Below are 22813 nucleotides of genomic sequence, written 5' to 3'. Positions count from 1 at the left end.
ATTCTAGAGGCCCGCGTGCTGTGCGATGCCAGTGCACGTTAAAGCACCCCAGGTGGTCGAAATTTCCGGAGCCCTTGACTACAGCGTCTCTCATAGCCTGAGTTGTTTGGGGACGTTAAATCCCAATAAACCAACCAATAAACCAACCATATATCTTTCTTCTCTCGTTTGCTAGTTATTTCGCAGCGTTCATTACCATACACTTGTTTTTTTTTTTTTTTTATCCGCTGCGAAAATCCTCATGCAGCATCGTCTGCCATTTCAAACAGGCATGCAGAACCTATCTGTCTTCCTTCGTCCTCTTTCTCTCGTTTTTTCCCACAGCAATGTATGTCGTCAGCGTGGGAATAGCGTTCATACAGTCGTGCCAGTAAGAAGCCCAGACAATATCTCTATTCTGTCCTCTCGCTTATAAAACGCACCTTTCCAACCATTAGGCCAACTCATGGATAACAAGCGTGAAAAGAAGTTTAAGATCATCAGTAATTAACTGACAAGTACGACATCCATTACTTTCGTGCGATGCCTTCAGAGTTGTGCTCTGGCAAACTGCATGGATTTTCCTAAAGTCTCATTTCTGGGTAGAAATCGGGTTTAACGCGATTTTTCAGAAAACTCCTTGATGCACAAAAATCGAGAAAAATTAGGTTTTACCCGAGAGCAAAGTGCTCCAACACGGAAATGAGCACTGTGCAGTCTCAGTATACGTTACCTCTGTACTGCGAGTGCGGATATATGTAGGCAATATTACGGAACACTCGAGACCTGCCAATCGCCCAAGGAGCGAGCTTAGAACTCTGTGACGGCATTGCGTTTGACTCGCAGACAGCTTAAAATTTCCAGGTCAAAACCCCCCATATAGCGTTAACATTATGACTGGTATATACCAGAGCAGGAGATGTCGAGCTTGAACTAAAGATGCCCTTCACGGACTTTATGTGGATGCGAATGTCGGCAACGGATAAAACTCGACACAGCCGAGTACGCATGCAGCCTGACATGTATCCGCCACTGTGTGAAACCTTCTCGGGGGGGGGGGGGGGGGGGGGGGGGGGGGTCTTTGTTAGACAGCAGCTTTAAAATAGGACCTGCAGGAGTGCTTATGTGCTATTCCCATATTTTTATCGTCCTACGAAGCGAGTATAAGCTTCATCAGAGAGAGGAACCTACCAAAAGCCAGGCGCTGCGGTTATCGCGTTTAATGATTTGACGACTATATGACAGATGCATGTTTACACCTCTGAAATGGATGCTCTGTTGTAGGTAGACAGGAGTGTACATATAGCGTTAGAGAAAAACACAATAGGGAATCAAAAGTAACAAGAAACGAGGGGCGAGTGTGAATGAGGAGACACCGGCGGTGCATACGAAAGCTTTGCCGCGTCGCGTGTTTTGTAACATAATCTGCACCTACATGCGCTGTTCCTGGGCCTCTATTATGCCGGCGGATGCCTTACGCACGTACCATCCTCTGCCGAGAGAATCGTATGATACGCATAAACTGCGGGTCTTTCCGCCGCTGGAACTTGCTCCCCAAATCGTCCCCGCGAAAAACAAAAATGCGCCCAGCGAGCAAAAAGAAACAAAAATGAAGCAAGAAAAAAAGTGGGCGAGCGGAGGGAGACGCCAACAGGGGTCGGTGCATGTGGTAATGACACGCGCCTGGTGGGCGAGAGAGTGCTCCCATTGGCGGAGCAGCACCCCCCGAGGTCGCAGCGGGGGATCCAATGAGGGGAAGAGGCTGAGCCGAGGGACAACGCCCCTCTCCTCGCTCCGCGTTTCAGCCTCGCACTACTGCCTCTCTCTACCTTCTCACCTTTCGCTGGTCCTGTGTTTTTGGCAGGGAGCGCCTTCCCACCCTCCCCTTTCTCTCAGCACGAAGGCAGTGCGCCCACAGCAGAGAGAACCGACACGGTTGACTCGCAGTATTGTGGTATGGATTGTGTGCGTCGTGCGAAACTATCGAGTTGGGTAATGGAACAGTGGAAAGGAAAAGCGATGGACAGGTCCTACTCGTTCTCTTCCCCGCACTCTCTCTTTCTTTCTCGCATGTGACTCACGACTGGAGTGGAAACCAAACGACCGCGGCTGCGAGAATTTTAATTGGTTGATGATACGGAGCCAGCGGCGATGCTGAAGCTGTGCCTTTTCTGTTCTTGCGACCGTTCTGCACCGAACGTGATGCGCATATGCGAAAGCGTATACGCAGCTGCGAATGCGGTGTAGCCTCGTTTTTGCGTCAAGCGCTGGAAAATGCGCCGGTGCGTGACAGTGCTGTTCTCTATATACCCTTCTGTGTTGTTTTTATCAGCACAGCCATCGTCATCGTTCCTGTTCCATCTTCGCGCATGCGCATACGGACACCAAGGAAGTCTCAGCGTGTAGAATATGCGTGTACTAGCTCCATGCTCATCCAAATGGCAGTCATCCTGAAAGGCGACGCAAATAGGAAGAATTATAGGCTCGATGATCCGACAAATTATTTGCGCTGTGATATTGAAGAACTGGTTAAAACTAACTCGATGGAAACGGTTACCACAAAAAAAAATTGCTCTGTAACTAACAAAGTCCCCGGAACAAGAAAATTTGTTCATTGGCTAGTCTATCCACGCAACGTCAAATATAAAAACAGTGCGAACACGATGCCAGTGCGAAATGGCATAAACCGCGAACAATATATCCAGGCACCTCATTATATTTCAAAGCGACTGGACCACTGCTTGAAGGTCAGGGAATTTTCTTGCAAGGGTGACGTCTTGCGTTTTTCTTTTTTTGTTAGAACTGTTCGGGACTGGAACAGTTTGCCATCGAGCATTGTATGTATCGCATCTAATGATGCATTTTTGCATGCACTGCAATACTTGTTTTATACCTATAATGAAGTCTGCACCCCCCCCCCCCCCCCCCTGCTGTAATGCCCTGCGGGGCGATGCAGGTAACTAATAAATAAATAAATGAACAAATAAATAATTAAATAAATACATAAATAAATAAATGCGCTTAAATAGTCATGACTGCATCTCTTAACCAGTCCAGACATTAAAGTTATACGCAAACCATTGTAAGGACAAAACCCATCGAGAGTCGTGCTATCTGCTTCAATGTATCTCCCGAAATTAAAAGAAACGCATAAAACAAGTTTCATCTGCGCACATTCACAGTGCGGCTTTCATTGCTTTGCAGGATGACAAAATAATCAGAGATTGCCAACGACTGCTATCCTTGCACATAGGAAACGGATTTTGTGAAGCTGGTTCTGTGCATGGGGATCATGAACGGGCAGACGAACTCAGTCCACAGCCGCAGAAGCATTTCTAAGGAGTGCAAACATGCGCAGATGAGTAAAGCCAACTGTAGTGAAATTTTGCTGTGGATATAGACTGCGTCTTATTCTGCTGGATACGCATAAAACTAATCGTGACATATTTCCACATTTGTTAGAAAAATAGTACCAAGCTACAAGAGTTTAAAAGTTACAAGAGTTACAAGAGAGCTGTCACAAGAGTTTAAAAAGCTCCGTAGCAGACGACGTGTGCTCACTGAGGCGTGTCGCTTAGATAGGCAACTTACTAGAGTCACTGGATAATTCAGTGACTCTACGATTTATCGGACTCAGGTCCGGGAACTGAGATCCGTCCTCAAGCCGGGCCTAATGGGACTGAACGGATTACGGAGGGCGTGAACTGAAAGCCCGGAGGCTAAGATGCAGCCTGGCAGTCCCATAGCTTTGGCACTGTGGTAAAGCTATTCGAATTTACAGGAGCGATTATACCAGGCCGATAGACTGCGCAGCCGTCGGGACACGAACGTGCATGTGCGCAGAATCCGTTTCCGAAGTACGGCAAACAGCGAACGTTGTGCGGCATATATGACGATCTGTTTTCTTTCACGGCCTTATGATGGTATCCTTGCCTGGTTTGGCCACAGTGAATCGAAGGTCTGCATCGGCTGTAGAGATTCCGGCAAAATAAGTTTTCCCAAAAGCTAGCGCCATCTCTCGTCACTGACAGGAGACACAAGCAAACTCCGCGAAACAGAAAGTGATCCCTGATCGTGGCCGTTCATTCGCAGTGCTGTAAATTAATGCAGTCGACATTGAAGTCGCTTAGAGTATATCTTGCAACGCGTGCCCGCTCGCTGCATTGCCTACGAGCAGCAACGAGCCGCGGAAACGTCAGTTTCGGTCGACTGGTTCCGAGTGTTCCCGTTTGTACGTAATTTCCAGCACTTGGTAATGATCGCCCCTTTTCGTGTTTCGGTAAAACGACGATTTTTGCGAGCATTTCCTGAAGCACTCACTTTTACTACAAATAGCATTTCTTTATAACTGTTTCTTGACATAGCACTGGAGAAAAGCCACTTTGCGGGGTGAACTTTGATCGCAGAGCCTGTATAGAGCGCCTAATGATTCCAAAACAACTCGCTGCCTACCGAGTCGGCCCGTTAAAAACTATTTCGGGCATTTAACAAGAAAAACTGCGCAATATTGTCTGACTGTGTTCACGGCCAAAGAAATTGTACAGAAATAATAATGTGATCTGCTAAACTTTATAGTATTAGCATTATAAGCGAAAATTTCTCTTGAACTTGGAGATTTTTGCACAAACGGAAAAGTCAACGTGTACTAAGTGAAGAATTCAAAAATTGGGTAGTCCACATGACCTATATTAGAGAGCAAATTTTAAGAGATGGACTACAGCGTTTCTGTTACACAAAGGGATACAAATTAAAATCTAAGGTTTGACGACACCTCGTCTGGTCGCGTAGTAAATTCATGCCAAAAAGGAACACAGGAACGCCTACTAAAGGTTTCTGTAAAATAATTTAAGTCTTCTCGGCATTCCTGTTCTCATTTTTGACAACTGCGTCGCTCTCCTCTCGAAGCTCAGGCTGAGTGGAGTATACATTAAAAAAAAAAAAAGTAGGTCTACCTCATCCTCGAGAGCATATAAGCATAGAAAGCACTGCAGAGAAGACTTGTAGCTGGACGGCTCAGACATGGTGGTAGCTACCGAGTCTTGGAAGCTTCTGTCATCAGACACGTGCTTCACTTTTCATTTAGTGAGCTCAAGAGCGCTCGGCTACCTTCAACGCTTTTGGAGGGCTGTCACCCGCGTGACCAAAGCTGGCATCCGATGAAGAGCAAATAGAGTTACAGTACACGCTACACACTGCGGTCGCGACCGCGACCACGTTCATTGCAGTTGCGTCAACGGGGCTGACGACGGAGCGGCGGCGGCGTCCGGCAGAGGCGAAGGTCCCATGCATTCTGTGCAGCACGTGTTGGCGTCACCTCCTCCTATTCGGCACGTCTCCGGCGCTGGTCACGCGCGTCGATACAATAGCTGCGCTCAGCCCCTTCTCTTTTCATAGTAGGCATCGTACAAGAATGCTACTCAAGAACCTCCCCGACCCCAACGAACTCCCCATAGTACGCATCGTCTGCGCTTCAGGCCAGGCGTCCCTTTCTGGCAACAAGAGCGGACATACGCTCGTCTGAGAACTTACAGGTCGGGCACCAGGTGACAGGCAGTCACACCTGAACGACACTCTGCCGACAAAGCCACTCACGTACTCGCACATCCTCGAATAGCACAGACTCCAACGAAGAACACCTCAACCACCCCACCCATCCCTCTCCAGAGCGGACGCCACGGCCCAAGCTCCAGAGTCCAGACGAACTCCTTCCCGATCTTCCGCCGGAAGCACATCTTCTTCCCCTCGCAATACTCCTCGCGCTACTCGTCATGCAACAGCACACAACAACGAAGGACGGGTCCCCCAGCTTCCTTTTAATGAAATATAACTTTTTCACCACCACCACCTGCGTTCGACGTCTCTCGCCGAGCAACCCAGCAACTCTCCCATACAGGGCGGACGCTCACAGCTATTGGCAACCACTGCGGTTAAAAAAAAAAAAAATGAAGGGGGGGGGGGGGGGGGGGAGCACAACTGGGTTTTACCGCACGAGAGCTGTCACCAGCTTTGCCCTGTTACCCTCTGAAACGTCGCGAGCATGAGACGTTGCCAATAGCAGAGCAAACTGCGCACTTCACTAAGGAAAGAAAACACAGCTGAGAGCGATTATTGCCGCGAGGCCACATGAACATATTGGTTTGAAAAACATGCTAACGGTTGAAGCGAAAGAAGGCGTTTTGATTGCACGAGAAAGCCGAAAAAAAAAGGATTATCGCGGTGAAACGCACGAACATAAACGATTATTCACTTGTGTTGGCTTTGCCACAGCAAGATGCTGAGTGCGGAGATGCCAGCTCGCAGGAGTTCAATGCTCTAGTCAGTGGGGGGCATCAACGTGATGTCCTTGCTTGCATGCTTGCTTGCTTGTTTGGTTGGTTGGTTGCTTGCTTGCTAACTAGCTAGCTAGCGTTTTTCGAATAGCACGAGAAATTGCCAAAATTTATTGAGCCAAGCGGGGAGGGTAATCGCATTTCTCAAATTTTATAAACTGATGTAGCTGTTACTAACGGCCGGTTACCAGCCGCTAATTGCAATCCCGCCTATCGGAATAGTTAAAAGTTAACTATTAGAATTCAGTTAATTTACTTTACTAGCTAGAATGGTTCCTTTTTCTTTTTTCTTTTTTTGACCTAAGCCAGCACTTTACTATGCCTCAGAAAGCTGTTCTTTACCTCAAAAATCTGATTTTCATAAATAAGTGGCGGGCTTCTGGGAAAACATCCGGTATATATATTGTTCGACATGTAAGGGTTAGATTATTCGGCTTTTATTTTTTTTAATTCGCAGTTTTTTTTTTTTTTTAAGGAATATAGTGTGGTATACCTGTGCGGTCAAAAGCCACATAGATTATGCCTTGGCATTTTTGTGAGCCTAAACATTAAAACCAGTAATGAAGCATAAATTGTCCTTAATTACTGGCGAAGCCAGTATAGCTGTGTTTGCAGAAGTAAATACAATCGGTAATTAAAAAAATTAAGATAAAAACACAAATGAAATCTGAATCATAGAAGGCGGATGTTAGTTAATGCTGGGTTGTTGCATTAGGGTGAACGAGAGGAAGGGGTGTCAAGTGGTCAGCGTGTTGATGACAGCGATGCAACTGCAGCTTAAGCACCGCGGTAACAAGGACACGAACATAAAGAGCAGGGTTCGTGACGCTAGCGCAACGGGACGACACAGAGCTGAGAAAACAAGGTTCCGTACGTGGTGCGTGTAGGAACGTCCTGTCGTCTGTAGTGCCACTCCATTGAGAAACAAGGGACCGTTGTCGCTGAAACGTCTTTCCCGAAGACTGCTGGTTTCCTCTTGCAGTTGACTGTGCAACAGGTTCGTGGAAAAGACGAGAACGGCGAAAAGACGAAATGCCAAGGAGAAAACGAAAACTGAAACTGGAAAACCGTGCTGAGGTCAGATTTCGTGCACTGCCAGAGGCTGACTTCTGGGTCGAGGCCACGTACTTCCGGTGGCTTCACTCTCGGGCGCCTGATGCCCTATTCAGCCCCCTAGTGGAGATCAGTGGTAAGCCCTGTCGGAGTTGTGGCGAAGGTACGACTGTCGTCACTTCATTCTAGGGGTGGACGGAGACAATGCTTTCGAAGCAAAATAATACAGCTGAAAAATATACGTTGGTAATTTAGCATACCGCCCTGCATTGTTTATCAATGAAAGCGTGCCGAACCACCGGCAAAAAATCCGCGATGCATATCAGGACACTAAGGCGTGATGTTGGTCCGTATTTGAACACAGCGCTCGTGTTCAGCGCCCGTGGTTGTCGTCTCGTTCGTCCGGATCCTTGCGCTGTTTTTTACTTTGTTTAAAAGCTGCACAGGGCGAGTCTTGCTTACTATTGCATATAAGTGGTGCAGGGCTGGCCTGGGAAGTGACACATCACTCTCGAAGCAATCAGAATTCTCTCTCCGCCCCCGTCCTCACAGTGTTTTACCTCAACAGTGTCATCAGGTCTGCATTTCGACGAAAAAACGTGACTCTTTCGGCAGAACTATTGGTGTTGTATGCGCAGCTGCTTGTCGTTTCAGGCTGGTGCGTTCCCTGCAGAGGGGCCCGTTTTCAAGCTCCATTCGGCGGCGAGATGAGCGCACACGCGGACCCAACGGGCACGTGCCGCCCGAAGCAGCCGGAGCTGCAGCACCGGAAACGGACGCGCAGGAAGCGGGAGAGCAGACGAAAGCGGCTGCAGAGTCGAAGGCGTTCGGGCCGGGCGCTTGATGAGCCGTCTCAGCGTGAGACGCGGCGGGTAATCCATCCAAGCTGGCGGAAATTAGACGAGCCGGCCGGGCTTAGAAGCGGGACCGAGGAGGGCACGATATACGAAAGCGGTCGGGATAAAGACGAGAGGCCCGGCACAGCGCCGCCGCGAGAGCAGAAGCAGCGTCAATAGGCAGGTTGCATAACAGGACTGACGTCTGTCGGCTGAAACCAGGCAGATAAATCTAACAAGGACCGATATCTTTCCGACAGAATCCATACGCTCGGTGTCCCCGAGGAACTTGTGATGCGAAACGTCGGGATAATCGCGAGTTAATTCGCTATTGTGTTAGTTTGTAAGTTTGTGGGTAGACGTAAGTTTGTGCGTAGAGGCGTTGGGATTGAAATGCATGCCGTGGCTGGTATTGCTCGGCAGCAGTGTGACCCGTGAAGCGGCGATTCTCATTCGAATTGTGACGTGCCTTGCACTTAATGCTTCTAGCCCCCTATGGGGGATACTCGTCAATCTCCCGCCCCTTCTCGATAAAGTACAGGGCATACGCCACGATCAAAATTTTGGTGTAGGCTAGTCGGTGGCTCATCGTATGGAAAGTATATGCAGCGCAAAAAACCGGGACGGCAGAGACGACACAAACAGGACTCTCCAGTCCCGCTGTTTGTCTTCTCTGCTGTCCGTTTTTTGCGCTGCATATACTTTCCTTACGCCAAGCCCTCTGCGCGGATTATACAACCATCTGGACAACCACGGGAAGTATAGGAATGACTGAAGACAAACTATAAATAGCGGCAACAACAGCGCAGAATTATGCACAGACGTGTGGACTAACGTGCTCTCCGGAAAAATCTGAACTGATAGTCTTCCCTCAACGCAAGAATCAAGACACCAGCGACATCCACGTCGACAACACACTCATCAAGGAAGTTCAGACACTCGAGATACTGGGTCTGCACATCTGCAAGAAGGGCAACAACCCCCTCAAACTCGAGAATCTCCGTGTCGTGAGCAAGCAAGTCGACAGGATGGCAGCCAGGATAATGACGCGGAAACAGGGATGCTTTTGTCGTCAGCCACGTCGTCTATGCAAGACAATACTTCCGCCTTAAGAAGCCGGACATCAGGAACCTCGACGTCATAATCGGAACGACCAACAAGAAGGCCCTGGCCTCTCGCGAAGAAGGCCTCTCGCGACGTCGACGGACAGGCTCTTACGACGGGGCGTCCATAACACGACAGACGAGCCGGCTGAGGCACGCCTCACGGCGCAGGTGGTACGGCTCTCCCCTACTCGGACGGGCCGACGAGTCCTCAGCTGCTTACACATAAATTTACCCCTACGGCTAGACACCAAAAACAACATCCCAGCCTCATGGTGGAGACAATTCAAGGCAATCCCACTACCGAGGAATATGTACCCCGATTTTCACCAAGCAAGACGATAGGCACGAGCCGAAGCTATATGAAAGGCACTTACGGCGGCCGCGATGGCGTGTTGTATACATCGATACTGCGGGTCACGAACAGGGAATGGCGGTCGTCGCGGTAGTGCACCAAAATCAAACGGTGAACGGACTAATACTGGCTAGTCAGGATCCACTGGCTGCGTAAGAAGTGGCGTGTCCAACATTCTTAGACAAAAATTTTGAATATTGCAATCGCGCGTCAATCGGGTGGTACTACGTCATTGGTAAAAGGACAACAGCGCTACTACTGCTTATGTCAGAGCCTCCCGTCAATATAGGCATTGTTTAAGCGACTCAGGCTATGAGGGACGCCGTAGCGACGGCCTCCAGAAATTTCGACCACCTGGGGTTCTTTAACGAGCACTGGCATCGCACAGTGCACGGGCCTCTAGAATTTCGCCTCCATCGAAATTCAGCCGCCGCGGCCGGGATCGAACCCGCGTCTTTCGGGTCAGCAGCCGAGCCGAAGGAAGCGTAAGAGTAGACTGCGCGTAATAATCTCATGTATTGAAAGCAAAATAAAATCAAGCTTATCAAACAGCGACTATGTGCCTCGCGTGGTAAGAAATCACAAAAGAAAAAGGAATCTTGTTCATGCACGCATCTGCAGATTTCTTTCTCTAATACGACCACTGTCACCGCCCCGCGTGACTCTCCAGAGCAAAGTACACGGACCGCGTGAACGAGTACGGAGGGCCGCACTTTCCACGGGTGTCATCAAGCCTCATGTCGAAGATGACGACACCTTGGGCCTTCCTCCAGGAGCCCCAGTCGGAGTGCGGGTCCTGCGCAACCCGGGACAGCGAGCCCGAGGAGGCCACCACGCAGCCGCCGGTACGGCGCACCTTCCAGCCCTCGCCTCTGCAGAGTTCGGCTCGGCTCACCAGTCTCCGGAACCTCACTCCTGCTTTGTCGTCCCCTTCGACGGTGTCCCCGTATTCTGCCAAGGCTGCCGAGAGGGCCACGAACCACCTGGGCCGCTGTGTCACCTCCTGTTCAACTTCAATCACGTCGAGGACCTTCTCGGGAACAGGGCACGGAACGGGGTCCAAACGCTCCAGCTTCGTCGCGTCAGTCAACTTGATGAGAGTCAAGTGACGAGACGCGTTCCCAGTGCGGAGGCCTTCGTACAGCTTAGCCGCGGCGCCGGGGTCGGTGGGCAGGACTACCGCAGTCTGCAGGGACTCTCGCGCGGCCGACAGACAGAGCGCCCTGATGAAGTGCGCGAGTTTTTCGGGTTCCTCCAGAAGCTCCGGATGCCGCACGTCGACGAGGCTTCCCCAGTCGAATCCCAGGCGCTTAACGGTCCTTACGATGTTGGCTACCAGTCTGGTGAGGTTTCCAGTATTGTTCAAGGCCCTGTTCAGCACCGTGGCGTTCGTGGACGGTCCGCCAATGCCCATAATGCGCCCGACACTAGGATGGCTCCTTCTGAGTGACGCAGCCGCTAGGCCCATGTAGGCGCCTTCTACGTCCAACCAGGTCAGATCCACGGCGCCGCAACAAACGACGACGTGCGAGCAGAACCGGTACGGTGCGGACAATGTGGCGCTGCTGGCCGCAACCTTCTGGTCCAGCACGCAAAAAATTGTGCTTTGGGGCGGAGGTACGACTTCGGTGGCGGCGGAAGGGTGCGCGGGTGGTCGTGTCGAGGCGCGGGAGTACTGCCACCCGGCGCGCTCGACACGCGGGGCGTCTTGGAACAACGGCGCGCTGGCGGCTTCCTGCTCGTCGTCCGCGACGCCCAGGCTAGCGTCGGTCTGCGATTCGAGGTAGTAATTGCGCGCGATTAGCGGCGCCATAAGGAGGCCAAGTGCGGCCACGGCAACGACGAGACATGTCGAGAGCGCCAGCACGAGCAGGCGGTTGCGCTTGGACACGGTTTCTTCCGAGGCAGTCTGCTGGCGTCGCGGCTTCGAAGAATCGCATCCCGAGGCCGAGTCGTGGTAGTGCACAGACTCCTGGGCGATACGCTGGCCGGACATCTTGCCGCCGCTGTTCCCTCGAAGCCGAGACGATAGGCTTCCTCCTCTTTCTTGTACAGCGCGTAGACAGCCTGACATTTGCGCTCGTATGCACCTGATATCATCATCATCTGACATCGAATGGATGGTGCAGCGTAACTTCGTAAGTTTGAGAAGGCTAGAACTGCCTGTCGATTACAAATTTCGCCTCCTCTTGCATATTATTTACCCATTGTCGAATAACATGTTGGAGAGTTAACGTTTCCCAGCGCATCACAATTCATACACCTCTGTGGTGATCTTGCCTCCACCGATATCGAAGATGTCACCAGTATACGTTGTATTTGTAGTATCGGATTGGATTTGTTAGTTTTGATATGGGATTGCTCAGACCCAGCCGTCCAAGTGGCGGCATGCAAGAGGGTTGCGGAGGCCGCCGGGGCTCAAGGGCTCCCGTCCGCCTGATCTCATCACCCTTCCCTTTTAAATTTGCGCACAAATAAAGTCTTAAACAACAACAACTGAATTTACTTACGGCTGCATTTGTGTATGTGTGTGCTTTGAAGTTGCCCAATTAAGGGGTCATGTGACCCGAGGCTATATAAATAGTGTGACGGACCTGAATAAAGGGTCGTTCTACGTTTCACCTCAATGCTCTGGCCTTCGGGACGCGTCTGGCCCCCAACATCACAACGGAGACGAACCAGGCCTACGACCCGACCGCGTCTAGCGGCGCCGGTGGATGGCTGCTTGCGTCGCCCACTACCGAAGAGGACAACAGAAGTCCCCTGGTCGCTTCATCGTCATCACAATAGGTGAGTCTTCTACATTCTCTCCATAGCTGCGGCGTCACTGGAGCAGGCGTCCAGAAGTTGGAACACTAAGAATAGTTATGATGCGGCACTCATAAAAGAAGCGTTTTTGTGCAACACAGCACATCTCAACATGCAGTTGCAGTTGCGTCGGCTCTTCGTGATGAAAATAAGCTGAGGCCGCCGACATTGGATGCCACCACGATGATGTAATCGCACCCCATGAAGCTGGCACAGAATCCATTTTCATCGATGTAGAATCGGCAAGGCAAATGTCAACAAGTAGTTAAAACAGTCCATGGAATAGAGATGAGAGGATCACATCTATAATACAAGGAAGTAACAAATGAAATAACCGTCTCCAATCCGTAAACGAAAGCCATGTGACGAGCCGTCAGATTTCTCCAAGTGAGTGCACAAAATGGCGGACACCAAACGCCCGGCATCCCTCATAGAGTTCATAGACGCTTGGTAGTCAGTTCGCAGGCCTAATCGAACCTGAAGTTAGTCTATAGCACGAAATAGTGAACATTGCAACGGAACTAAGAAAAAAAAATTACGAGGAACTTTAGCGGCTAAAGTGGTGAAAGGCGAAAGCCTGAGTGCTGCATTCTGCTACGCGATTGTTCACTTCACATTCTGTTGGTGCATTAATTAACTGCCAATTAATGACGCTTAATCTTTGCCTTTAGGAGTGGAACGCGACAGCGTGTTGCAGCGCTCCCAGGGAGTCCACGGAACACCAGCACCCGTTCAGCGCGATGCGTTGCCCTTTGAACGCAACGCTTTTTGAGGAAAGGAAATGGCGCTGCAATTCTCTGTCATCTCGGTGGACACCTGAACCGCACAGTACAGGAAGGGAGGAAGTGGGGTGAAAGAAGAAAGTGAAAGAGGGGCCGTAATGAAGAAATTCAGGGGGCACTTTGGCTCTCTAAAGTGCTGCAAGCGGAAAGCGTCCCTGGCGCACTGATCGTTTTTATTTACTTTTTTATTTTTCATATTTTTTAATTTTGCTCCTTTTTATTTTTATTTTCATATCTTATTTTATTTTGTTTTATTTTTGTTTATTTCCTTATTTTCATTTTTCCTTTTCCTGACTTTATTTCTTTCATTTTATTTATGAAACCCATGCATTCACTAGATGCGCCTTTATTCATGCTCGAACCTTGAGCCTTCGTGGCGGAGTGGGTCAAGATCCGAGGGTGCCTACTATGCTTGAGACCTAACACGCTTATTAAGCTGGGATTTCGTTCAGTTTTCCTAATTGCGAAGTGGAAGCCGCGGTGGATCAGTTGTTATGGCGGCAGGCTGATGATTCGAAACAAAGCCTTCGTGGCGGAGTGGTAGCGTCTCCTCTTCAAATGCCAAAGGCCCTGGTTCGATTCCCACCCTCGGGGCAGTTTCTTTTATGCGAAGCATACTAAAATAGCCCAACCCAGCTCCTCGAGCGCGGCGGTGTCGTTACCATTGACCTTTCGTGACCTCCATGTCATACCACGTGAATCGTGACGTCACAGCAGATGAAAAACGGGGGCCCAACTCGCGCCGTCGCGCGAGGCGTCGTGACCAAGGATGACCACGTGGTGCGTGACGTCACAGCAGATGAGAAACGGGGGCCCAGCTCGCGCCGTCGCGCGAGGCGTCGCGACCAAGGAGGACCACGTGATGCGTGACGTAACGACATAGGAGAAACGGGGCCCCAGCTCGCGCCGTCGCGCGAGGCGTCGCGACCAATGTGTTTCCTGTTTCTGCCGCTAAGTGCGCTGTAGTGAACACGTGATGCTGGAGCGGCGGTATACAAGGGGGTGCGCCTGCCTCTGCTAGGCGTACACGGGATAGAGATGCCTCCTGGAGACAGGGCTGCTCGTTGGAATGAGAAGCAAAAGTTGCGGCGTGCTACAGAGACTGATGAAGAGCGTGAAGAACGTCTAGCCAAGCGGCGTGCTCGATATGCAACTCGGCGACAATATGCTTCGCATCTGACTAGGCTTAACCTAAGCTAAGCCTCAGCCATTTTTTTAAGCAGTGACGCCGAAAGGCGGACAAATCTGCCGACGCGTCTGGAAAACAAGGACACAATTCAACAATGCAGATGTAGTTGTGAGATCTCCATGCGAGCATTTCATTGACGACGTCATACGTCTGAGGGAAGTGTATCAGGCACTGCCTGATCAGCCAACTTGGTTAAATGTGTTGGATGACTTGGTTGAACTGAAAAAATTTTAACCTGCCGTGTCAGTGCAAGTGTTGCTGACATGTTTTACTTGTTTGTACCCGTTGTGAAAATGCAATAAAGAAAACAAAGACAGTATGAGGCATTAAAGGCTTTCGCCTTAATATGCATCTGCCTGCCAAAGGGGGGGGGGACCTTCATGAGCTGAAGGCCCAGCAGCCGGTCTTTTACATGCGTGAGTGTGGGACCGCAGCGCCATCCTTGGGGACGGCGTGGAAGCGCAGCCCTCTCTCTTAGAGAGTCTCGTTAAATCTCGTACGGTGCCCGGATGCTCACGTTTCAGTGCCCGGATGAGTGGAATTCAGTGCCAGGATGTTGGCTCTCGGTCTCGGCGTGACGTCACCACACTGCCGACAACGGGAGCTAAATGCATTTCATGCTTAATAACATAGATAGAACTCAAGAAAATCAATAACGTGGATATTACCATAAATCTACAAAGTGGTTCAGGAAAATTCAACCACGTTTCACGTCCAAGCCCCCCCTTTTATTCTTACCTCGGCCCGGCAGGCCCGAGGTTGCTTGGGTACGGTGGATGCAGCGCTTCAAGATTTACTTAACGCTGCAAGGAGGTTCACGCTTATCGTCACAGCAGAAAACTGCACTCTAGCTGTATCATTTGGGAGAAGGCAGACGCATATATTATGTGAAGAAAAATACGTAGTCAGCCGTGTCGGCTATGGCATCAAGTGAAACAGAGGGTGCTGTATTCGCGTTGTTGGAACAAGAGCCCGCCACCATGCCAAATGCCATTGTAGAGTCGCCGCTTGCAGAATCGTATACTCAATAGAGTCGATCTCCGAGTACGTAACTGCTGTGAGGGATTTAGCGAACGCATGCGGCTATACGGACATGGAACAATGATTCGAGACCGTTTCGTCACGGGCGTATCGTCCAAATGTGTGAGAGTGCGACTCTTGTTCGAAGGACCGAAAATAACTCAGAGGAGCGCTCCAACTGGATACACAATATGAACAAACGACTAATGAGGTTGAAAAGGTATTAGCACAAGCAGTACAACTACCATATTGTCACTGAGTCACAACCAGCATCCACACATAGAGTCGGAAGAAAATTATCGTCGGTATTCCCCAAGTCAACAGGATAGCAGCCAACGTCCGCAGCAGCTACTGACTTCCACTAGTCAACATCGTCAGATGGGACTATCAAGAGCAGCGCATCTAGCGTCAAGGTCATCTTTATCATTTCAAAGAAACTTCCAGAACCGACAACGAGCGAGCAACAGTCAGCAAGTGTGTACGAGGAATTGTTCTCGCTGTGGTTCCATGCAGCACAACGCATCATCAGCAAGATGCCCCGCAAGGAGCAAGGAATGCTTTTACTCTTCCAGAATCGGTCATTTTCAGACCGTGTGCCGACAGTGGTTGTCTCGAGTACGGGAAGTACAAGTAGCGTACACTCAGGAAGATGACTCTCAAGCATCTTTTAACCAAGTGTGCATTCCTCAACAACAGGAAAGGATGCAATTACGCTCAAAATCGTGGCTGACTCTAGCTCAGCAGCGTCCATAGTTCAACATCGACTCTTCCAAAGGAACTTTCCAGCAGTAACAAAGCTTCACGACGCACCCATAATGCTCCTAGACACAGAAGCACGGGCGCCGCCATATTTGGTCACGTGACCATTCCGCCATCGCCGGTCTTCGGGCCTTCTCCTTCCGATGGCTGCAAGATGCTCCTCCGGCTCTCGCGAATAACGAGCTGTCGGACGGCACAAAAGCTTCGTGTGAGTGCGCATAGAAAGTGTCGGTACTAGAAAAAGTTTTGTTCAACCACCTCACTTACTCACCTTACAGCCCGCATCGGCTCGAATGTGTGAACAAACCGCGGTCAGCTACCTACGCGTTCATATCTATTCTGTCAAGTCACCGTCTAAAGTCATTTGTGGAACGCTTTTGTTGTCGAACTGCAGATTAAAAGCGGGGCAATGCCTGGTGGGGTGGTGGTAGTGGTTTATTTAAAAATAAAGAGTGAAGAGAAAGAGTGTTGCCGGCCGCGGCAATTGCTATCTAATATCTTAAGCACCCGAGCTGCAGCCGGCGGAAACGAAAGGGAAAGGGAGAGGATAGTGAGGAGAAGTATAGAGGGGAGCGACAGCAAGAAACAAGCTTGCTTTTCAGGGCTCGATATTTCTGCCGAATGGAGGAATATGTGTTCACAGTTATTAAGGCGAAGGCCTTTAATGCCTCATGCTGTCGTTAGCAGCCGTGTCGGCAGCTGTGTCGGCAATTGTGTTCGCGTTTCGGTTACGTGCCTTATATGGGCATATGCCAATCAATACTCAATTGATAGTTAATCGATGGCATTCGAATGATATCGGAACGCGATTAAAGACTTTCTGTGATAATTGATAATTCCATGATAATTAACCTTTCTAGTCAGACCAGATAAATAAATAAAACCGCGTATAGGAAATTGGTCGAGTTGGGGAATCGAACCAAGATCTTCGGAGTGCGAGACGAGCACACTAGTGGTGGTGGTGGTGGTGAAAATATTTTAATGAAATGGTTTAGGAGGTTGTAGCAGTGGTTGGAGCTCTCAGTCCGGAACCCCATTGGCGTAGGCTGCTGTCCGGGCTCTTTCGATGAGTTGCTTTTGACTCTTTTCGTCCGAGCTGGACAGAGCTGCCTCCCACCCCTCCTGCGTTGGCTGGTTATTAACAGTGATCGCCTGATTTCGTTGGCAGCTAGGCCCATACCACATGGTACAGGTCCGCCTTCTCCCCGCAGAATTTGCATTGTGAGTCAAATGACTCCGGGTGTATTGCGTGTAGTCTTCGTGGGTTGTTGTAAGTGTTGGTCTGTAGTTTTCGGAGGTGTTGTTCCTCCCCTTTATCTAGTGTCTTAGCCGGCGGAGGGTAGAACCGACGGGATAATCTTAAGTGCTGAAGTATGACATTGTAAGTTAGTAGTGGGGTAGGAGGTTCCACGGCATCCGCACTGGGTGCCCGGGGGAGAAATGCTCGGGCTGAGGCATGTGCGCTCTTGTTCCCTGGGATGCCCTGGTAACCTGGTACCCATATTAAGTGCTGTGTGTGGGTTGGTATCCACGGGTGTAGCTATCTTGCAGGATTTTAGCTGCTAGCGGTAACCACTCCACCATGCCAGCTCGATGGTTTGCAATGAATAAAGGCGCGTCTAGTGAATATGGTGTCTTCGTTCACTCCCATCTTCCTCCCTTCCCGTTAAGGCGAGGTTCAGGTGTGCACCGAGATATGCGAGACAGATACATTTCAAAGGAAGAAACAGCGCGAAGAAACACGGACACACGAAGAAACGACACACACACGAGCGCCGTGTGTGTCGTTTCTTCGTGTGTCCGTGTTTCTTGGCGCTGTTTCTTCCTTTTAAATGCATTACCAACTAGCCCAGAACCTTGCTCTTCTGAGGTACATTTCCTTTCCTCAAAAACCAGTTTACCGACGAGCAAGGCGTACAGCCGAACGGGCGATGGCGTTTTGTGGGCTGAAGGATTTCGCTTCACCGTACTTTAAGTCAACAAAGTGCCCCCATGAATTTTTATTGCGAAAACAATACTACTCCCAAGAACGGCCTTTCGCGTAGCGGCGGCCACTTGCCACGTTTGACCTTTAGAATGACCCCTGACGTCATACCATACCTAGTGACGTCACAGCGTGACGCCATACCAGGAGCGAGAGACGGGCTACCAACTCGGTTCGTCGGGTAACGGCGGCCGCTTGCCACGGCGCGCCACGCTCCTCCCGCTAGAGGCGCTAGTGACGTTATGGCGTGACGTCATTTTTAAGAAGATTCACCTCTCAGCACTGTGCACAATTGCAATCGAATGTGGTGTGGCCATGCGTGTGATCGCAGGCCGATTGCCCAGTTATTTACTTTATCCTCCTTTAACATTCCGGCTTACAAAAGAAGAATATGGGTGCTTTTTAAAGGCCCATTCAGAAGCTCGGCGACGCTCAACTGTGCTCTCTTGCTAAGTAAAACTGAAAATTGCTCATAGTTCAGCACACGCAGATGTAGCCAGGCGGTATAAGCTGAAGTCCTGTCATGATAAATTTCACCGCTGTCCCGTGGATTACGGTATACTTCTCGTGTTTCGCTCACTGCGTTGTTCATTCCGTATTTGCTGCACTGCGTCGTATTATGCGCGGACTTGGATCTATTTTACAACTTGGTACTACTATATTTGTTTTTTGCAAAGATAAAGTACCTCACCGGATGCAAGAAAACAAAGCATCACTTGTAGCCGGCACGGATGCCTGCATATGATAGTGTCATTTCGCTCAATTCGATGTCACCCGAGTCAGTATGTGGTAAAACTGCTCTGGATTCAGTCGCAGCTAGTTTGTACTCTGCCTGGTCGCATTCAATATAACCGCTTTTTAGCCGCGAAAGCTTCCTCGTCGACCTCAGACACTTCAATGGCTACAGCCAGTGCAGCAAGACGACGTTTACGCTCGGCGTCCATGTTGAAACTCTCGGTAGCTGAGTTTTCGGAGCCGCACAAAGGGCGTACGCACGCTGGGGAAGAGAGTAAGCGCGGATTGTAAGCGCGTGTGAATGCTCGACGTCCGGACCGACTCGCGGACGCTTGGCTACGTGTCACGATAACTGCGCTAACGCGCGCGGACGATCCGCGATCCGGTCCGCTCGTCTGAACCCGTTATCTTGCCTTCGCATTACATGCCCTGCCCCAGCCCATTTCTTCCTCTTGATTTCGACCAAAATGTCATTAACGCACATTTGTTCTCTCACCCACTTCGCCCGCGTCTCGCGAACGCGCCTAGCGGATGCAGACCGCCTCACATCGAGCTCCCTCCAATCTGCCCCAACTGGCTGGAGGAGGAGGAGGAGGAAAAACTTTATTTCGCTAAAAGCACGCGTAGATGGTTCCGTGCTAGATGACCATCAGTCCTCGAGCGACGGCGATCTGGGCGGCCCACTCCACGGCCCGGACCTGGACGGCCGGGTCTGAGCTGGCCAAAGCGGCCTCCCACTGCTCAAGAGAAGGATCTTGTAGCAGAGCCACGGGGGGCGGCTCTTTTTTGCATTCCCACAGGATATGATCATATGGCGCCGGGTCCTTAAACCATTTACACTCCGGTTTCACCTCTTGCGGATATAGTTTGCTGAGTATATAAGGACTGAGGAAAGATCTTGTCTAGAGTCTTCTCCAAACACACTCCTGTTCTTTGACCAATGCCTTATCCGGCGGCGGGAAAACCCTCCGGCTCAATTTGTAGTGATTTGTAATGCCATGGAAGGACACCATCCCAACTCTCGTGAACCCTCCTGGTTCAGGCGACTCACATGCTCGGTTGACGAAGCCTCGAGCTTGTGCGTGAGCCGCCCCGTTCCCCAGGTTTCCAGAGTGCGCCGGTACCCATGACACCCATACCGCCTCAACCTCTCTCATACCTCCATGTCTGACACGGCTCAAAAGCGGAGATGCCACAGCCGATATGCTGCCCCTCGCGAAATTGCAGATGGCCGTTTTCGAGTCACTGCAATCCAGATCAGCCTTTGTGCTAGCTATTACTAGAGCGATTGGCGTCTCCTCCGACGTCTCGGAGGACCTGTTCTGACCATCCCAGAAGCAATCGAGCGTCCCCGCGCGTCCACTACCGTTATCGCAAATGCTTGCCTGTTTCCATACTCAGCAGCGTCCACGTAGGCAGCCCCTTCGTATTTCCCATGCTTTGCGTAGAGTGCTTTCACCCTCTCCTTTCTTCTCTCATGATGAACCGGATACATGTTTTTCGGCAGAGGTTTGATGTAAAACCCCTTGCGCACCGCCTTCAGTAGCTGTGTTTTCTCTGTCTCCCCGCGCAGCTTACATCCCTATGCCGATCTTCTCTAGAATGTTTCTCCCAGCCCGTTTTCAAGAGCCTAGCCATCTGCATCGTTAGGTGCGCCTCCTTTAACTCATCCAAGGTGCTCTGCACCCCCAGACCCATTAAACGTCCCGTCGATGAATTGTTGGGTAGGCCCAAAGCTATCTTGCAAGCTTGCCTGAAATCTTGCCCATCGCTCCACCACCCTTATTTAGGAAATCAGACCTTTTTTCACCACGGAGAGCTCTTTTGAAAACGGACACACTTAAGCTCCACCGTAAGTGATATGACACGATAGTGTTAATGAGTTAATTACCAAATATGCAGTATGTCATTCTCTACTCCACATTCATAGATTTCTTGGAGTCCTCATACTACTCATGGCGCAGCGATGCACCACTTCTCTGCGATGGCAGGTGCTCCCAACGGTGGGCCTTGCGCGGCCAAAGCTCATAAAGGGACTTTAGTGCGGCCCAGCTGGGTAGCTGTGATGGCGCCGCAAGGTCACGTGACCTAGGTGGCCCACCTGCCTCCTAGGTTGCTCTCTGGGCACCACCTGCCAGAGTCATGCCCGTAATGTTGGACAAACGGAGATACCCGGCTTTACCTAGCAGAGTGAAGCTATCGTTTCAATACGAAGCGGCAGCCGCCGCGTCCGCCACGCCACATCCTATGCAGGCGATGGAAGTAGCCGAAGACGCCGTTGCGTCGGTCACGATTCTGGCCTCACCACAAGCCTTGCCTGCTCCCACATTGCTATCCAACATCTCTCCGCTTCCAGACATAGAAGATCCCACCCCATTCACCAATGTTATGTACGGCTGTAGAACCCGCAAGCTTCCCGTGCCAACCAGTCATCGACACACGCTCATCTCAGCTGGATTTCACCTCCCTGCCACACTCATAGCTGCACCGATGAGTCATATGTTCTTTTATCACGTCCGCCGCCCACCTCGCTGCCCACACCCGTTTGGACCAAAGGCTTCCAGTGCTTCGGACTATCCAACGACACTGCAAAACGCCTTCTCGGCGTTTCACCAGTCTCCGGCGTCTCAGCGGTCTTCGGCGGCTCATTGGGCCCTGGCGTCTCATCAGAAACTGGAGTTTCATCGCTTTCTAGCTCGACCCTTCACCATCTAACCCCGTACGAACTCCCCCTGCAAACTCAGCCCGAGGAATATTCCGGATCAACCGCACCGGGCTCACTCACTCCACACACATGGCTGGCATCTCTTCCCGGACACACATCATCATCGCGGTACGGATGTTGGGATCCACGAACACTGTCCTGGTTACGTTTGAGGGCCGCACTATCGCACGAACAGTCTACTTCGAACAAATAGCGTACCGCTGCCACCCACACCGTCCCCGGGCATTGTGCTGCCTTCAGTACAGGCACAGATAGTTTCAGTGCCCTTCCAACCAAGCCCACTGCCCTGCCTGTACCGCCAACCTTTACCCGAACGCTGGCCACCCCTATGCCCTGCAGTCGAAAGGACCATGTACTACCTTCGTAGACACCTTCCCGATCCTCAAGCAGCAAGACCAAGCCCGAGCGCAGCCCTCTACAAAGGGAAGACCTCGTGACTCACCGCCAAGCCATCTCTCAGGCAACAGCCCTGAAACCCCCGCAACGACTCCAAACCTCTACTGTCGCAAGCACCTTCCCATCACCATTTACACTGGCACTACCAAAACCTGTGCAGATGTCCTGCAAGGACCTTCACTGCCACCAACCCAATGCTTCCTGACGCCCTAACTAGCGACCATTGCAGCACCAAGCCTACTCCAAGAACCCATCTCGCCCCAGAGCCCAGTCTCCAGCTTGCAAAATTTTAGCGCGAAAAACACGGACAGAAAGCGTAGACGACACGAGCGCTCGTGTCGTCTACTCTTTCCGTGTTTTTCGCGCTAAAATTTTGCAAGATGTATGTCAACCAACTCGCCAAATATGCAGTACTGTGCAGTCTCCAGTGCGGATACAACCAGCGTTCTGGGCCAAGAACCACCCGCGACCGCACCCAGGTGGGCCACTTCCCACTCCACAACCCGCACCGGCACACTCCCCCAACCCCACACAACCCGATACCCTAGCCCAGCTTCAACTCGAAATGCAGGCGCTTGAGACAAGCATGAACTACCCGCCTTCCTCTCCGACACCATACCGCAATGCCAAGCCCTGGAACAAATCCAGGCACAAACACTGCAGATCACTGAACTCACAGCCCTAGTCACTACACACACCAATGCCGCCACCAGGCAGACGGAATTCATAATGGCTGCGTTTGGGCGAGTTGGTTAGACAT

General features: G+C 50.8%; 1 protein-coding gene across 1 annotated transcript; it reads right to left on the bottom strand.

The window, feature by feature from the left end:
* Positions 1-10160: 10160 nt before the first annotated feature.
* Positions 10161-13260, bottom strand: LOC149341672 (uncharacterized). The gene has a single exon (XM_089542006.1). The coding sequence runs from the start codon at positions 11766-11768 to the stop codon at positions 10302-10304; it is 1467 nt and encodes a 488-aa protein (XP_089398132.1). The 5' UTR covers positions 11769-13260; the 3' UTR covers positions 10161-10301.
* Positions 13261-22813: the final 9553 nt, after the last annotated feature.

Source organism: Amblyomma mixtum, chromosome 5 (genome assembly GCF_055824585.1).
Source record: "Amblyomma mixtum isolate Tamu chromosome 5, ASM5582458v1, whole genome shotgun sequence".
Taxonomy (NCBI): Eukaryota; Metazoa; Arthropoda; class Arachnida; order Ixodida; family Ixodidae; genus Amblyomma; species Amblyomma mixtum.
Note: the sequence above shows the minus strand (reverse complement) of the source record. Positions and strands in the feature narration are given on the sequence as shown.